Source organism: Eumetopias jubatus, unplaced genomic scaffold, assembly GCF_037043125.1.
Source record: "Eumetopias jubatus isolate StellerSeaLion01/CBP00866 unplaced genomic scaffold, mEumJub1_p1.0 scaffold_7, whole genome shotgun sequence".
Taxonomy (NCBI): Eukaryota; Metazoa; Chordata; class Mammalia; order Carnivora; family Otariidae; genus Eumetopias; species Eumetopias jubatus.
In genome coordinates this window covers 24,466,879-24,480,919 of record NW_028274813.1, presented here as the reverse complement: position 1 = coordinate 24,480,919, position 14,041 = coordinate 24,466,879, and the positions used below count along the sequence as shown (strand labels likewise).

Here is a 14,041-nt window from a genome sequence, read left to right as displayed (position 1 = left end):
GCTGAATATAGAGTACGTGCTAGGCACTGGTGGAAACATTGGCTGTTGGAAGAATTTTATGGAGAAGATACATTTTGGGAGAAAAATCAAAAAGCCAAATTGATAACAACACCTGTTTTATTTTAGTTGACTGCAGCTGTTGTCAAAAAGGAAAAACTTAAATGAATCTGCTTAGGGCAGGCTTTTAGAAAGGGAATTGGATGAAAACAGAAGGTGAAACAGTTTTGTTTTATTCTTCTCAGCCAAGAAAAGTCTCTAATGGCAGCAACCCAAACCATTTTAGATTTGGACCAGATGACTCCTAACCTGACCCATTTCCCTCCCCCAGCCCTTGAAGTTCAAGGGGTTGGTAACCCCCCCTGAATTATGTACAAGATTATGTGAGTATGTACATTTTCTGGGCTTCATAGCTGGCATCAAGTTTTCAAATTGGTAGACTTCCTATAAAAGGGGAGGGTATCCTTTTATAAAGCAGTGAACCACTGACGTCCATTCCAACAGACCCTCTCATCACATATTAACCAAGGGAGTGACTCAGCCACTACCCACACAGTGCTTTAGAAACCAGCTTTATGAGTACTGTAAAGTTTTTTGGGTTATGAATTGGTTTACGAATTAGTTATTAGCAATTAATCAAATCTTTGCTTTTTATGATTAATGACATTAGGTATTAATAATAACCAATAGTACTAGTAATGACTAATTGTATAATTGATTAGTAACAGAAAAATCTGTAAAGTCCCTTTCAAATGCTGTTTGGATAGCAATGATATTTCACAAATAACAGTGACCATATATTAAACCATGAGGATTTATCATTTGGCCAGAAGCCTCATCCCCGGGTAGAGACCCCACTAGGGTACATGTGGCTCCCTGTGTACGCCCATGTTGGCCCTGGGTAATTACCTAGGAGGGAGTCAGGAATTTTTTTTTTTTTTTTAGATTTTATTTTTTTATTTATTTGACAGAGAGCGAGAGAGGAAACACAAGCAGGGGGTGTGGGAGAGGGAGAAGTAGGCTTCCTGCTGAGCAGGGAGCCCGATGCAGGGCTCGGTCCCAAGACCCCGGGATCATGACCTGAGCCGAAGGCAGACGCTTAACTACTGAGCCACCCAGATGCCTCAAGGGAGTCAGGAATTCTTGATTGAATGAATGACTGAGCCTTACTGTGGTTCCTTCCCTTGTCCCTCCTGGGTGAGAACCTCTAGGATCGAGGCTGGAGCAAAACGTCCAAGAGGTTTCTCCCTGAACTTGGGAGCCCAGAGAATAGAATTCAGGTGTTTTCAGATGTCAGCTGTGCACTTGGCCCTGGCCCCTGTGAGTGCGTCTGTTTCCCCATGCACCAGCTCTGCCTCCCCTTTGGTGGCAGCTGAGGGCCGTCTGAGGGCATGGTGATGAGACGCGATGCCTTGGGGGCCGTTGGTCCCCACTGCCTGGGCCTGACACATGCCGTCGGGCCTTGCTGTTGCCACCTCTCCCGCCTAGCTTTGTGTGACTCAAACAGAAACAAAACATAAACTAAATCAATTATCATAAGGTCACAGGTCTAGCCCATGAAAGACTAGACAAGACTTAAAAGAAATTAGACTGCAGCCGAATGTAATTAAAAAGGGTTTTGATAGGAATTGAGTATAATAATCTTGTGTGACGATTCCTTTAGAATGGCATCTGGTACATCGTCTAGGACACAGGGTTTAAAGACAAAGCCGTAAATGCCTTGTAGTTAATGGCCCTGCTTTAGATCTCTTTCTTTTGTATTGCATGTGCCTATCACAGTGCTGGGCATCATACAGGCCAGGGCAAAAGGAAGCTTAAGATGAGGTTCATAGCTGGAGCTCAGTGAGTCCTTCTGGGTAGATGGGATGGCATCTTAGTCTGGTCAGGCTGCTATAACAAAATGCCATAGACTGGGTGGATGGCTTAAATAAAAGACATTTAGGGGCACCTGGGTGGCTCAGTTGGTTAAGGGTTTGACTTTTGATTTCGGCTCAGGTTATGATCTCAGAGTTGTGAGATCGAGCCCCGTGTTGGGCTCCTCGCTGGGCATGGAGCCTGCTTAAGATTTTCCCTCTTTCTCTGCCCCTCCCCCTCCACTCACACCTGCTCTCACACTCTCTCTTAAAAACAAAAACAAAAACAGATGTTTATTTTTTGTAGTTCTGGAGGCTGAAAGTCCAAGATCAGGGTGCTGGCCAATTCAGTTCCTGGTGAGGACTTTGTGCCTTGAAAAGATCTACCTTCCCTGTGTGCCCCTATGTGGAAGAGAGAGCTCTGTCTCTTCCTCTTCTTGTCAGGACGTGAAAACCATCATAGGGTCCCCACCTTCATGACTTCATTGAAACCTAGTTACCTCCCCAAGGCCCCATCTCCAAACACCATCACCCTGGGGATTAGGGCTTCAGCATTGAATTTGGGGGGATACAAACATTCAGTCCACAACAGATGGGGTAAGTTTTTGGTACCAATGGGCCCATGGTTTTTTAATTCTTTTTTTTAATAAATCTTTTTTTAAAAATTTATTTGAGAGAGACAGAGATAGTGAGAGAGAGCACGAGTGGGAAGGAGAGGGAGAAGCAGACTCCCTGAGTTTGCTGAGCAGGGAGCCCGATGCGGAGCTCGATTCCAGGACCCTGGGATCATGACCTGAGCCAAAGGCAGACGCTTAACTGACTGAGCCACCCAGGCACCCTAGGGTTTTTTAATTCTTGTCATTGCTGTCTGGCATAACCAGGGAATGGAGATGGGCATTCTTGGAGAACTGGGACTATAATCCATATCAAGAATTTCTGGTAGGATTGGTCACTTTGAACACTGAAAGGAGGGCTTAAAGTAGAACAGGAGAGTTCCTTTCTGTGTTTCTCTTGGGAAATGCATCTCCCATGTTCCTGGCCTCACCCTCGTCACCTATTGCAGAGCCATCATCCACAAACATTCCAGATTCTCTCGAATCCAGAGCCCCAGTGTGGGGCAGCCTCAGAACTGAGTCCCAGCCCATGGTGGGGGTCATGGCATGCTCTGCAGATGCCACTGGGCTCCTTTTCTCTGCCAGGAACGTTTAATTTCACATCATTAAACTGATAAATGCCTGTAAGTCTACTAAAATCCCGCTTTCCATCATGTCCTCACTCAAGAATCCATAATGTGGCCAAATTGCCAGAAACCTGAGCTTTTTATCCCAGTGGTCACTTCCCTTATCTCTTACTCCTCCTATCTAATCCAACCTTGTTTTCTTATTCCAATGTGCTTTTTACCAAGCAATATTTTAGACATGCGAAAAGTATAGAAAACAACATTATAAACGCCCAGGTACCAACCCCTCAGCTTAAGAAATGAACAGAATGCCATACAGTTGCAGCACCCTCCCTGCCCTTTGTAAACCGGACCATGAGGAGCAAGTCTGGGTGCAGCCAAGGCAGCAGGCGGCAAGTGAGCAAGAGCAAGGGTTTGGGGGCTGGGTGGACTCAAGTGGAATTCTGTCTCTGTGCTTCCTTGCTGGGCAAATTTGGGACAGTCATATAACCTCTCAGAGCCTTGACTTCCTCATCTGTAAAATGAGGGATAAGGGTATACTGCAGACCTCCCAGAGTTGTGAAGACTGAGTGGAATAATAATGTAAGGGCTTGGCCCAGCACTGGGCACGCGGGGAGTGCTTGGCATATGGGGGTTCTTACTGCTGGCAGCTCTTAGGCTCTTCTCATCTTGGATTTGAACTACAGGGATAGGCCCCCGGGAGCAGGGAGGCCTTGCTTCAGGTGAGGCCTAGGGACTTGTCAATGCCCAGACCCAGGCAGGAGGGCAGGGAACGGAGCTCCTGTGGTACGTGCTATGGGCTGACTGATGGGATGTTCGGTGGATTTCAGGTGCTTGTCCTGGCTGTGAAGCAGCTGTTTCCAGAGTTTGAGTTCATGTGGCTGGTGGATGAAGCCAAGAAGAACCTGCCTTTGGAGCTGGATTTCCTCAATGAAGGGAGGAATGCTGAGAAAGTGGCCCAAATGCTCAAACACTTTGACTTCTTAAAGGTAGGAGGGGCAGGGCAATGGGGGGCATGGTGGTCTGGTGAGAGAGTGCAGGGGAAGACTGGTCCCTGCCCTGAACATCCCCCGTTTGCAGGACATGAGTGGGGATGCCTCCTTCCCGAGTCTTCTTTCCGAGCCTGAATGATTTGTCCCTAGTGTTGCACGTTAAAGCTCTTGAGGGCAACGTTACAAAGATATACCAAGTGTGATTGTTGACCTATCAGCCAAACAGATGTTTATTGAATAATCTGTAATTCTAAGACACCGAGTGCTACCCAAGGGCCACTAAGCTGTGGTCTCTGCCTCTGTGAAGCACGGGATGAGGACTTTAATGATGATGGTAGTTAATGCTACCATGCTCTGGCGCTGTTCTAACACTATACATTTATTACCTTGTTTAATATACAGTCAGTTCTCTTAAAATGCAACGTATGTGTTCCTAGAAACCTCCATTGTAGGCAGACTCACACAACAGAAACCACAGGGCTTATGGGGAAAATAGGGCTAGGCTTACCACAGTGCCAACAGACACATGACAAGATGCTCAGCCTCACTCATTTTCAGGGGAATGCAAACCAAAACCACAGTGAGATATCACCTACATTTGTCAGAATGGCTAGAATCAAAAAGACAAGAAGTAACAAGGGTTGGCCAGGATGCGGAGAAAAAGGAACCCTTGTGCCCATTTAGTGGGAATGTACATTGGTGCAGCCGCTGTCAGAAAGAGCAAGCAGGTTCCTCAAAAAACTGAAAACAGAACTAACATATGATCCATATAGATGCAGCCTTGTGTTTATTACTGCATTATTTACAATAGCCAAGATGTGGAAGCAACCCAAGTGTCCATCCACAGATGAATGGGCAAAGAAGATGTGATATATACACAATGGAATATTACTCAGCTATGAAAAAGAATGAGCTCTTGCCATTTGCGACCACATGGATGGAGGGCGTGTAGTGCTAAGTGAAATAAATTGGACAGAGAAAGGCATATTGCCATATGATCTCACTCGTATATGGAATTTAAGAAACAGATGAATAAACAAAAAAGACAAACAAAAAAGTGGACCTAAATACAGAGAACAAATTGGTGGTTGCCAGAGGGGAGGTGGATGGAGGGATGGGTGAAATAAATGGGATTAGGAGTCCACTTACTGTGATGAGCACTGAGTAATGTATACAATTGTTGAATCATCCCCCCGTAAGTAATGTAACACTGTTCATTATACTTCAGTAGAAAATAAAATAACGAAAAGAGACAATTCACAAAAGAGAAAATGCAACTTTAAAACAGTGTCACCCCTGAGGCACTGGTGGGAATAATAAAAATGAAAAAATAAAAGAAGGTGGGAATCTACTAGAAATAGCATAGTTTTATGCATGTTAAATGGCTAAGAAGTACGTAAGACCACAGAGCACATGGCCCTCTATCATGACATCTGCTTGTGAAGGTGGGCATCAACAGTTGCCGCTTGTGAATTATTGTGAGGTGGTGGAAGGCCGGTCATCTGGAATTGGACGAAAGTTGTGACGCCGGATCTGCATGGGAGGGACTCATGACACCCGTGGTGATGCTGGGGTGTGTGTGTTTTGTGTATGCCCGTGTCGTGCAGTCTGGCGGGAAGCAGTTTCCTGCATTCACATGATGCTTCTGGGGGAGGATAGCTCACATGAGCCAATGCAAGATTTGCGTTATGATCATACTGCCTCCCTAATATATCAATGGCGTTAGAAAAAATTTGTGTTTTCAAGTATTATAGAACTGCCTGTCTGAGGATAGAAGACACTTACTGTGGGAAACACCACCAAATGATACAAAGTAGCAGCTTTGTAAGAGGTCCTGCTGGTAAGTGCTCTCCGTTCAGAGGAAGGGAGTCCCGTGGTCGATCAGCGCAGGGCAGGCTCTGCTGAGGAGCCGGCACTGCAATGGGTCTTTGAGGATTGGCCTGATGTTCCCCATGGGCTCCATGTGCTTCTCCCTAGATAGATGCACGCCAACACCACTGTTCTTACAACATATTTGGTCCTTGTCAGGTCTTGGACCCACTTACCCTGCGGGTTCCTCTTCATGGTACAAGGGGTTGGGCCCCTCTGGTACTCTGTACCAGAGAGCTTGACTTTCAACTCTTTGAAGAGATCAGCCCGTCTCTCTTCACAGGAATCCTGGAGCATGCGGGAAGGGAAGTCACAGAGCCGTTAGGAGCTCCAGGTGCTAGTTCCAGAGCAAACAGGTCATGCTCTTCTTGGGGAGGGGGGTCTCAGTACATTGAATGGGAAGGTCTCTTGCTCTTGACTAAAGTGTTCATGTGGCTTCTGAAGACATCATAAGAAATGGAGGTAGTGTTTATACTTCTGCTATCCAGATTTATTAACAGAGATGGGGAGACTGAGATTGTACCTACCCTAGCCACCTGAGAATCCTAAAGCTCAGATCATGGGGGAAAAAGCCACAACTGTGGATCAGTGTAGTGTCTTCACACTGATGTTGGTGAAAGATGTGGCCGTTGGCCAAGTTTGACCCTTTGAGTGAGCTGAGAGTCAGGTCTGTCTGGATGCCTCCAGTACTATGTGTGACTGCCTTTTCCTCTGCTGACCATCACAGATCTGGACATGCAGACCCTCTTGTGCCTGTAAATCCCCAGGTGCAGACTAGATCTGGTAACACTGCCCCAGCCTTGAAGTTCAAGCCACCAATTCAATAAAAATGTGGCCCTCTCAGACAAGGACTCATACTAACTCATTAGCATGGTGCCATGGGGTCTAAACTATGTTTGCTTCTGCTTGCATCTCCCATGTCTTCCACTGCTTTATCCCACATTTCCTGAGCATTTCCTGAACTTGTTGTGTTAGGAGTTGGGGGGCCTAGCTGAGAAAGAGATGGTTGGCTCCTACCTGAGAAAAAGTCCCATCTAGTGGGGCACAGACACACTATGTTGCTGCAGTCCAGGCCTGCGCCATGCACAGAGGTACAGCCTGTGACAGAGACTTGACTATGTTTCTGTGGATGCCCAAGAGCAAGCACTTCATTCTACTCAGGATAAGGAGCTCAGAGGGGGCTTCCAAGAAGTGTTGAGTGTACAAATGGGTAGGCAATATTGACTAAATGTTTCTTCTGCTTCCCTGGACGCTATGCAGGTACCATGACATTGGATCCTTCCAACAGCCATCACCCCATCTTACAGGTGACAGTCTTAGACTAGAGGAGTCAGGGCTGCAGCCCAGATTTTCTGATTTCATCTCTGGTGCTCGCTTGAGGACATTCTGTTGCCTCTTAGCTGGCAGGGTGCTCCTCAGCACCAGAACTATGAACCAAACAGAACTATCTCCTTCACCGTTCCCATGGAAACAGCAAATCATCCTCTGGCTGGGGCCAACTAGCATCTCCCAGACCAAGACATGTAATAATAATAATAACACAAATTTCTGAAATGAGGATGCCAAATGGGTAAATAATTAATGTAACAATTTGACCTGCCGCTTCTAAAACCCACACACTGTTCCTAAGACAATGGTGTGACTAAGGCTCCTGAGTAATTAATTTTGCCTAAACACATAACAAGTGAGGAGCAAATTTTGCAGTGTGAACCCAGTTCAGCTCTTAAAACTGGAGATAGATTGCCTTTGCACACGGGCATCCCATCACAACATCTGTGCGTAATTAAGCCTCAGTGAAGAGTTTACCTCTCAGTGTTTGAGGCATCTTCCAGTGGGGTTTAATAACCTCAGCCCTAAGCTCTAAATCTCTGAGCCTTGGACGAGCACCGAATGGAAGTGTGGGGTCAGGGAGGCCGGGAGAGGGTGAGAGGGCAGCCAGGCTGAACGGTCAAGACCAGGGCATTTGTGGGTCTGTTGTGTATTGTGGGGAGGGGCCAGGGCAGGTGGTGAGGTTTGTGACCAGCCTGGGGGAAAGCTGGGACAAGGGAGGAGGGAGAAGCCTTAGCAGCACAGGGTTTGAGACCAGAAGAGATGAGAGTGTGCCGGGACATGTGGAGGCAGGGAGAGGTAAAGCAGTCCTCTCCTGAGTGCACCCGCTTCAGGGGGTCACTTCTTAGGTCAAGGTAAGGATCCTGGGACTCTCCAGAAATTGTGGGCAGATCTTGAGAGATGTGCATGCTTTTGGAGAAGCACCACGGCTTACTATGAATCTCAAAGATGAAGAACCGCTGGTGTAGAATAATTAGTAGGAGTTAATATTTTTTATGTGCCTGTGCTATGTGAGACACTTTTTAAAGTGCTTTGCTTGTATTTACTTCTTAATCCTTATACAGTCCCATGAGGGAAAGGCCATGATTAGCCCCTTGTCAATAGCAGGGAAATTGAGGCTGGAGAGATTAAACCATTTGTCCAAAGTTATACGGCTTCCGGGAAGGGGCAGAGGCGGGTTCTGGATGGAGGCAGCCTGGCTCCAGAGCCTGCGGGTTTCACCGTGGTGCTCTTCTGCCTTCATGAGAGTTTATGGGGCAGATCTGAATTGTGCTGAACTGTCTGTAGCATTAACCTTCAGCCCTGGTCGTGTGTCAGAACCACCCGTGAAAGTCTACATGGCTCTCATAGGGCAGCTGGGGTCTGTCCAGCAGGGGCTAAGTGTGTGCTGTGTGTCGAGCACCAGGATTCCACACATGCTAGTAAGAAATTGGGAATATTACTTCGCTGTATTGTCATTGCCATTTTACAGGTGGGAAGCTGGCGCTCCGGTTATAAAACCTACCCAAGGTCACGCAGCTTGGAAGGAGCAAAGCCAGGGCTCCGGCCTGGCAATCTTCCTCGGGGTCTGTGCTCTGCTTCCCTGGGCTCCCCAGGGGATGGGCACGGGCCCAGGCGAACCAGGGCCTGCATCACAGGTGTGTTGACCAAAGCACAGGAACAGAATGGAACCATGGGGTCAGGGCCAGACTATGAGGCTGAGGCCCAGGTTCTCGGGCTGGAATTTTCCATAATCTGTGCCTTCCTTCTTGGGATCAGGATTGGTCCCAGCATGGGGTTGGGGGGCAGGTGGAGCCCATGGGAGTGGGGCCTCTGATTTGTGTCAAGGAGTTAGACTATTGAACTCAAAGTTCTGATGGCCAGGGTGTGAACCTGCCTGTGGGGTCAGTGGGTCCCCCTGGCCACGACCTCCCTGGGTTGAGTTTTGTTTGTGGGGGGCCATGGGAGGGTTCTTCTCATTGCCTCTTTAGAATGATTCTCTTTCATCTTTCTCCACTTTGATGGAAGGAGCAGAAGGCATGGGGATGAAACATGGGTGCTGGGGTGAATTTCAGCTTATGCTCCCAAACCCTCCTGCCCATAGGGTGATTTAGGGGCAAGTCATCGACCTTAGGTCCCACAGTCAAGCCAAGTTTCTCCTAAGTGAGCAGGGAGCAGATTTGCATTTTGTAGTCATTTCTGTGATGTAGTTGTCAAGGGCCAGTTTGCGGTCCTCTCTGAGCTCCCATGATAAACCTCTCTACCTCCCGGGTTTGGTATTCTGTCGTTTCAGATCTAAGCTGCTGCCGCAGGGGCCATTGTGTCATCTGACAGGACTTGCATTGGGAGGGAGGCTGGGGAGAAAGGTAGAGGAGGGGGGAGTGCAGCGCTTCCACCGCCCTGATTAACAAGCTCAGAGAGTCTCCAGACTTTGGGGTTTCTCTTTCCATCTGTGGCTCTTTCAAGTGGTTTTCCCCGTTGCCCCAGGCAGGCCCAGATGGGGGTCTGACCTCGTGTCGCCAGAGCCCCAGGCACCCACTGCCAAGCTTAGGTTTCCAAACAAACCGAGAAAAGAACTTAACCTCAAAAATATGTCCCTTCCATTTGGAAGCCACAGCCAACAACAGCAAACTTTCACTCATATTTTTAAAGATAGCTTGTGAAAAGTGCCACGCAAGACTGAATTTTAAGCTCACAGTCATAGAGAGTCACAGATTTCTCTACTAGCCCAGATTTTCAAATGGCAAGAACTGCAGGAAAGTGGCAAACCACAACGGCACCTTGACTTCAGTTGGAACCTTTGTTCCAGGGACCCTGGAGTGTTTCGCGCATGTTTGCAGCCCCAAGCATCCTCAGAGCTCCTTCTTGAGATGGGGAAGGAACAGTCCTTTGTGATAAGGAAAACTGAGGCACTGGAGGTTAAGTGGATGGGTTAAGACATGGTAGTATTTGCAGAATGAGGAAGGAAAATAGGATTCTTGACTTGAGGGCTGTGGTCTTATTGCTAGATGAGTTTTGGGGGTCAAGATGAGGGAAGTCCTTATTCCCCCAAACCGTTGAATTAACTGCCCTTGTTCCTTTCTTTCTTTTTCTATCTTGTTTTATTTGTAAGTGAAAACAAGCCCATCATGAGTTGTTCGGGAAACGTGGCATGCCGATATCCCAGTCATTCCTCCCTCCTGGCAGTGGGGGTGCTCTTGGCTGTCAGTCACTCATCGGGCAACCCAGCAGCCCTTGGTGCAGTCCCAATTCTTGTCTCATGCTGGGGAAATCTGTTCTCTTTTTGGCCACTGGGTGTTCTTAGAGTCAGAGGGAGTTGGAGAGCATATTAATTAGGAATGTGTTTGTCTGCAAGTAACCAACAGCACAATTTAGAGTGTCTTAAACAAAAAAAGACTTATTTTCCTCACATGGCAAGAAGGAGTACAGCAGTTGCCTGCTGATATTGTGTTAGTGGTGTGATGGTATCAGGGCCAGCATCTCTGATTTTCTTGGACTTTTCCTCATGGTTGCAAGATAGCTGCTGCAGCTCCAGGTATCACATTCACTTTCAAGGTAGGAAAGGAGGGTAAGAAGAGTTGCACCATTTACAAACATTCCACCCCCCCCTTTTTTTTAAGACCCCATTATTTAATTTGAGAGGGGGAGGGAGAGAGCGCACACCAGCACTGGGGAGGAGCAGAGAGGAGAGGGAGAAGTAGGCCCCCCCTCTGAGCAGGGAGCCTGATGTGGGGCTCAATCCCAGGACCCGGAGATCATAACCTGAGCCCAAGTCAGATGCTCAACCAACTGAGCCACCTAGGCACGTCCCTTTTTATGAAGAAAAGAAAAACCTTCCCAGAGCCCCTAGCAGGCCTCCATGTATGTTTCCTACGCCAGCACTGTGTCACGAGGCCATAGCTATTGCAAGGTGGGCAGGGAAAGTGTATAGTTTCTCCTGTCTCCCCAGTAGAGGGGAGAGGAGGACCGGGAGTAGCTGCTGGGTTAGGATCCAGCATTATCTGCCACAGGAGACTTGTAGGAGACGGGCATGAGAAAACTCAGGACCTCCTGACTGAAAGATTTCTCACCCAGTAAAAATTCGGTCATTTGTTCGTTCGTTCATTCGTAGACCTAGACATGTAATACATCCATTGCAAAAGTGTAAAAACTGGGGCAGAAGGTTGAGATTCACGTGAGGAGCCTGCAATGGGCCTGGTGAGAGAGGGAAATAGATTTCAGTGCCAAGTCTGGCTCAGGTATGAGGGGTTCCTCACCTGGTTCCCTAAGTCCCAATTTTTGGCTCTTGATGGTGTCTGGAGGCATTGAGGAGGGTGGGGAAGCCATTCTCTGGTCCCTAAGCAGGAGGGGGGCTCTAAAGGAGGGCCCGAGGGCCTACCTGGTGGAGGAGGCAGTGTGGCTTGCCCCACCCCTGACCCTGCCTGTCACTGCTCGGTCCCCCTTGGGCTTTGTCTCATGTTCCTGGGAGGAGAATCTGCCCTTGCCTGGCTCACTGTGCTTCTCTGTGGTCCTGGCCTTTAGCTGCAGGCCTGCCAGCCCTTCTGACCTGCCCTTGCCTCTTCCAGGTCCCCCGCATCTACTGGGAGCTGTCCACCAAGCGGGTCCTTCTGATGGAGTTTGTGGACGGCGGCCAGGTCAATGACAGAGGCTACATGGAGAGAAACAAGATTGACGTCAACGAGGTGAGCTTGAGCTCACGGCTGCTGTGGAGGGACACGGGCGTGGTCGGGGCTGCCCACTGAGGGCAGGTGTGTCCCTGTGAGATCTCACTGCCTTGGAACGGAAGAACTGTTGTCTGTTGTCTGAAGAATTACAGGATCTCTGAGCACAAAGCATCCTCCCAGGGTATCTGGTACGGCCCTCTGCCCTGTCTCCTAAAGCTGGGCCTGGCTGCACACAGTGGGATGCAGGCCCATGCTGAGCCCCTTCTTGCAGCTCGTGCCCCAACAAGTGACTACCGTCTGTCCTCCTGTACCATCTGAGCCCCACAGAGCTGAGCGGCCCCAGAGACCAGTGGTGTGAAATCCGTGGGACTTAACTGCTTCTGGCCCTGTGGGGCCTGGGCACAACCTCCTCTCTCCTCCTGCCCTCCCCTCTCCCTGCTGCTCCCTAGACCTCAAGGGGGTCAGGCCAGCAGGGGACAGCAGGAGCCAACTGTTTCTACTTCACAAAGCTACAAGAAAAAGAAGGCTTCTGTCTCCCGCCTCCCACCCCATTGGTCTCAGGGAAAGAAAGCTGGCCGGTGGGGTTGAGGCCTGTACCCCATTTTCTTCTTCTTGGTTGCCGTAGGGTCCCACAGGTAATGATGGAGTTGTACTTTTTCAACGACACCCATCATTTTTATAGTCCCTCCTCTGAGCTAGGTAGGGGACTTCAGAGGGGGCCAGGCAGCATTCCCTTCTTTAAGGAGCTCACCACCTAGTGTTGCTGTTAGATCCACAGCTAAATCCTTACAAGCTCCTCTGGGCAGCGGGAGGGGTGTGAGCGAGACCCCAGGGAACTACACGGAGGAGGTGCTTGCTTCTGCTGCCCGTCAGCTTCCCCGGTAGGATGAGCAGGGATTTGCTGGGTGTGTGTGTGTGTCAGGGTGGAGGGGTTGGGGGTAGTGATGGCACCGCAAGGAAGGGGAAGGGAATGGTGAAGTTTGGCAGGATTTCCAGGGGAGTGTGGAAAAATAGGGTGGGGGCAGGTCGTGAAGATGTTGGGCAGGATCTCAAAGGTACTGGGGAGTCACGAACGGGGTTGAGGAGTGCAGTGATGTGATCCACCGCTCTGGGTGGGCGAGAGGAAGCAATGGAGACAGGTGAATGCTCTTTCCTTCCTCCCACCCCAGGCAACATATGAAGATGAGCCTGTGGTCCCAGTGGTGGGATGGCCCGGAGGGGGGAAACTACCGCTTGGCTCAGCAGATGAGCCAGTGGAATGGTAGGAGAGGGTGCACCTTGGGAGCTCAGGCCTCTGAGTGCCTGTGTGGCCTCTGCCGATGCGGACAAAGACCTCCTTCTAAGAAGGTTGTGAGGGCCACACGAGTGCTGAGCACCGTGCCTGGCAGGTACTTCATGCTCCAGTATGGTAGCAAGATTTTGTTGTTTTCATTATCTTTGGGCTCTGTCCTTTCCTTCTTCCTCCTTTATTTCCTTGTGTTTTTTGAATGCCCAACTTGCTGTACCAAGTGCTTTTTTCCATAATAAACCTGGGAGGCAGGTCTTAATGTCTTCATTCTTCTGATGAGGAATCAGAGATTCAGAGAGGGAAGGTAACTTGTCCAAGGTCACACAGCTCGTGGAGCTGGGATTGAAACCCAAGCCCCTCTGACTCCACTGTTTTTTAGTTCGTAAAAGGAGAGGTTGCGTCAGAGCGTAGGGCACTGCTGCTGGGGACGTGGCTGGGAAGGGCTCAGCCGCAGCTGGCCTTGGCCTCCTGGGAACTCAGGGAATGATGCTCCCAGAACCGTTGGGGGCCTCAGGGTATGTGTGTGCAAGGTGGGGAGGCCGGACAGGCACCAGGCCCTCCCACCCCCTGCTCTGCTGTCACTGGAGTTGCCTGGTGGGCTTTTCTGGAAGAGGTCTCCCTCTGGGGGTTGGGAAAGGATAAGAGAAGGGCTGTTTTAATTCAGCCCTCCACTTACCGGATGGCAGGGCGCTCCGAGGGAGAGCAGTGGATGCCTCTCCCGAGGTCACTGGGCCAGTGGCACAGTACTAGCACAACTAGTGGGCCTGGGAGGGTGTTGGGGTCGATCTCCTGCGCAGGAGGGAGGGAGAGACCTGCTTGCCCATCTCCTCCACTGGTGGTTGGGGTGGGGTGTGTCCCTAGACATCTAGCCAGGGATCCTCTGCCCACCG

At 49.5% G+C, this 14,041-nt stretch overlaps 1 protein-coding gene across 5 annotated transcripts in view; it reads left to right on the top strand.

Annotated features, from left to right (window-relative positions):
* The window catches only part of ADCK1 (aarF domain containing kinase 1), a 146,929-nt gene that overhangs the window by 78,643 nt on the left and 54,245 nt on the right, over window positions 1-14,041 (top strand). For all 5 annotated transcript variants that reach the window (XR_015768478.1, XR_015768477.1, XR_015768476.1 and 2 more), the window contains 2 exons: window positions 3,861-4,019; window positions 11,765-11,881. Coding sequence is in view for 2 of the 5 variants with exons in the window: in XM_028102570.2 (XP_027958371.1) it covers window positions 3,861-4,019; window positions 11,765-11,881 (276 nt within the window). In the remaining 3 variants the exon portion in view is untranslated. The remainder of the gene's footprint in view (window positions 1-3,860; window positions 4,020-11,764; window positions 11,882-14,041) is intronic.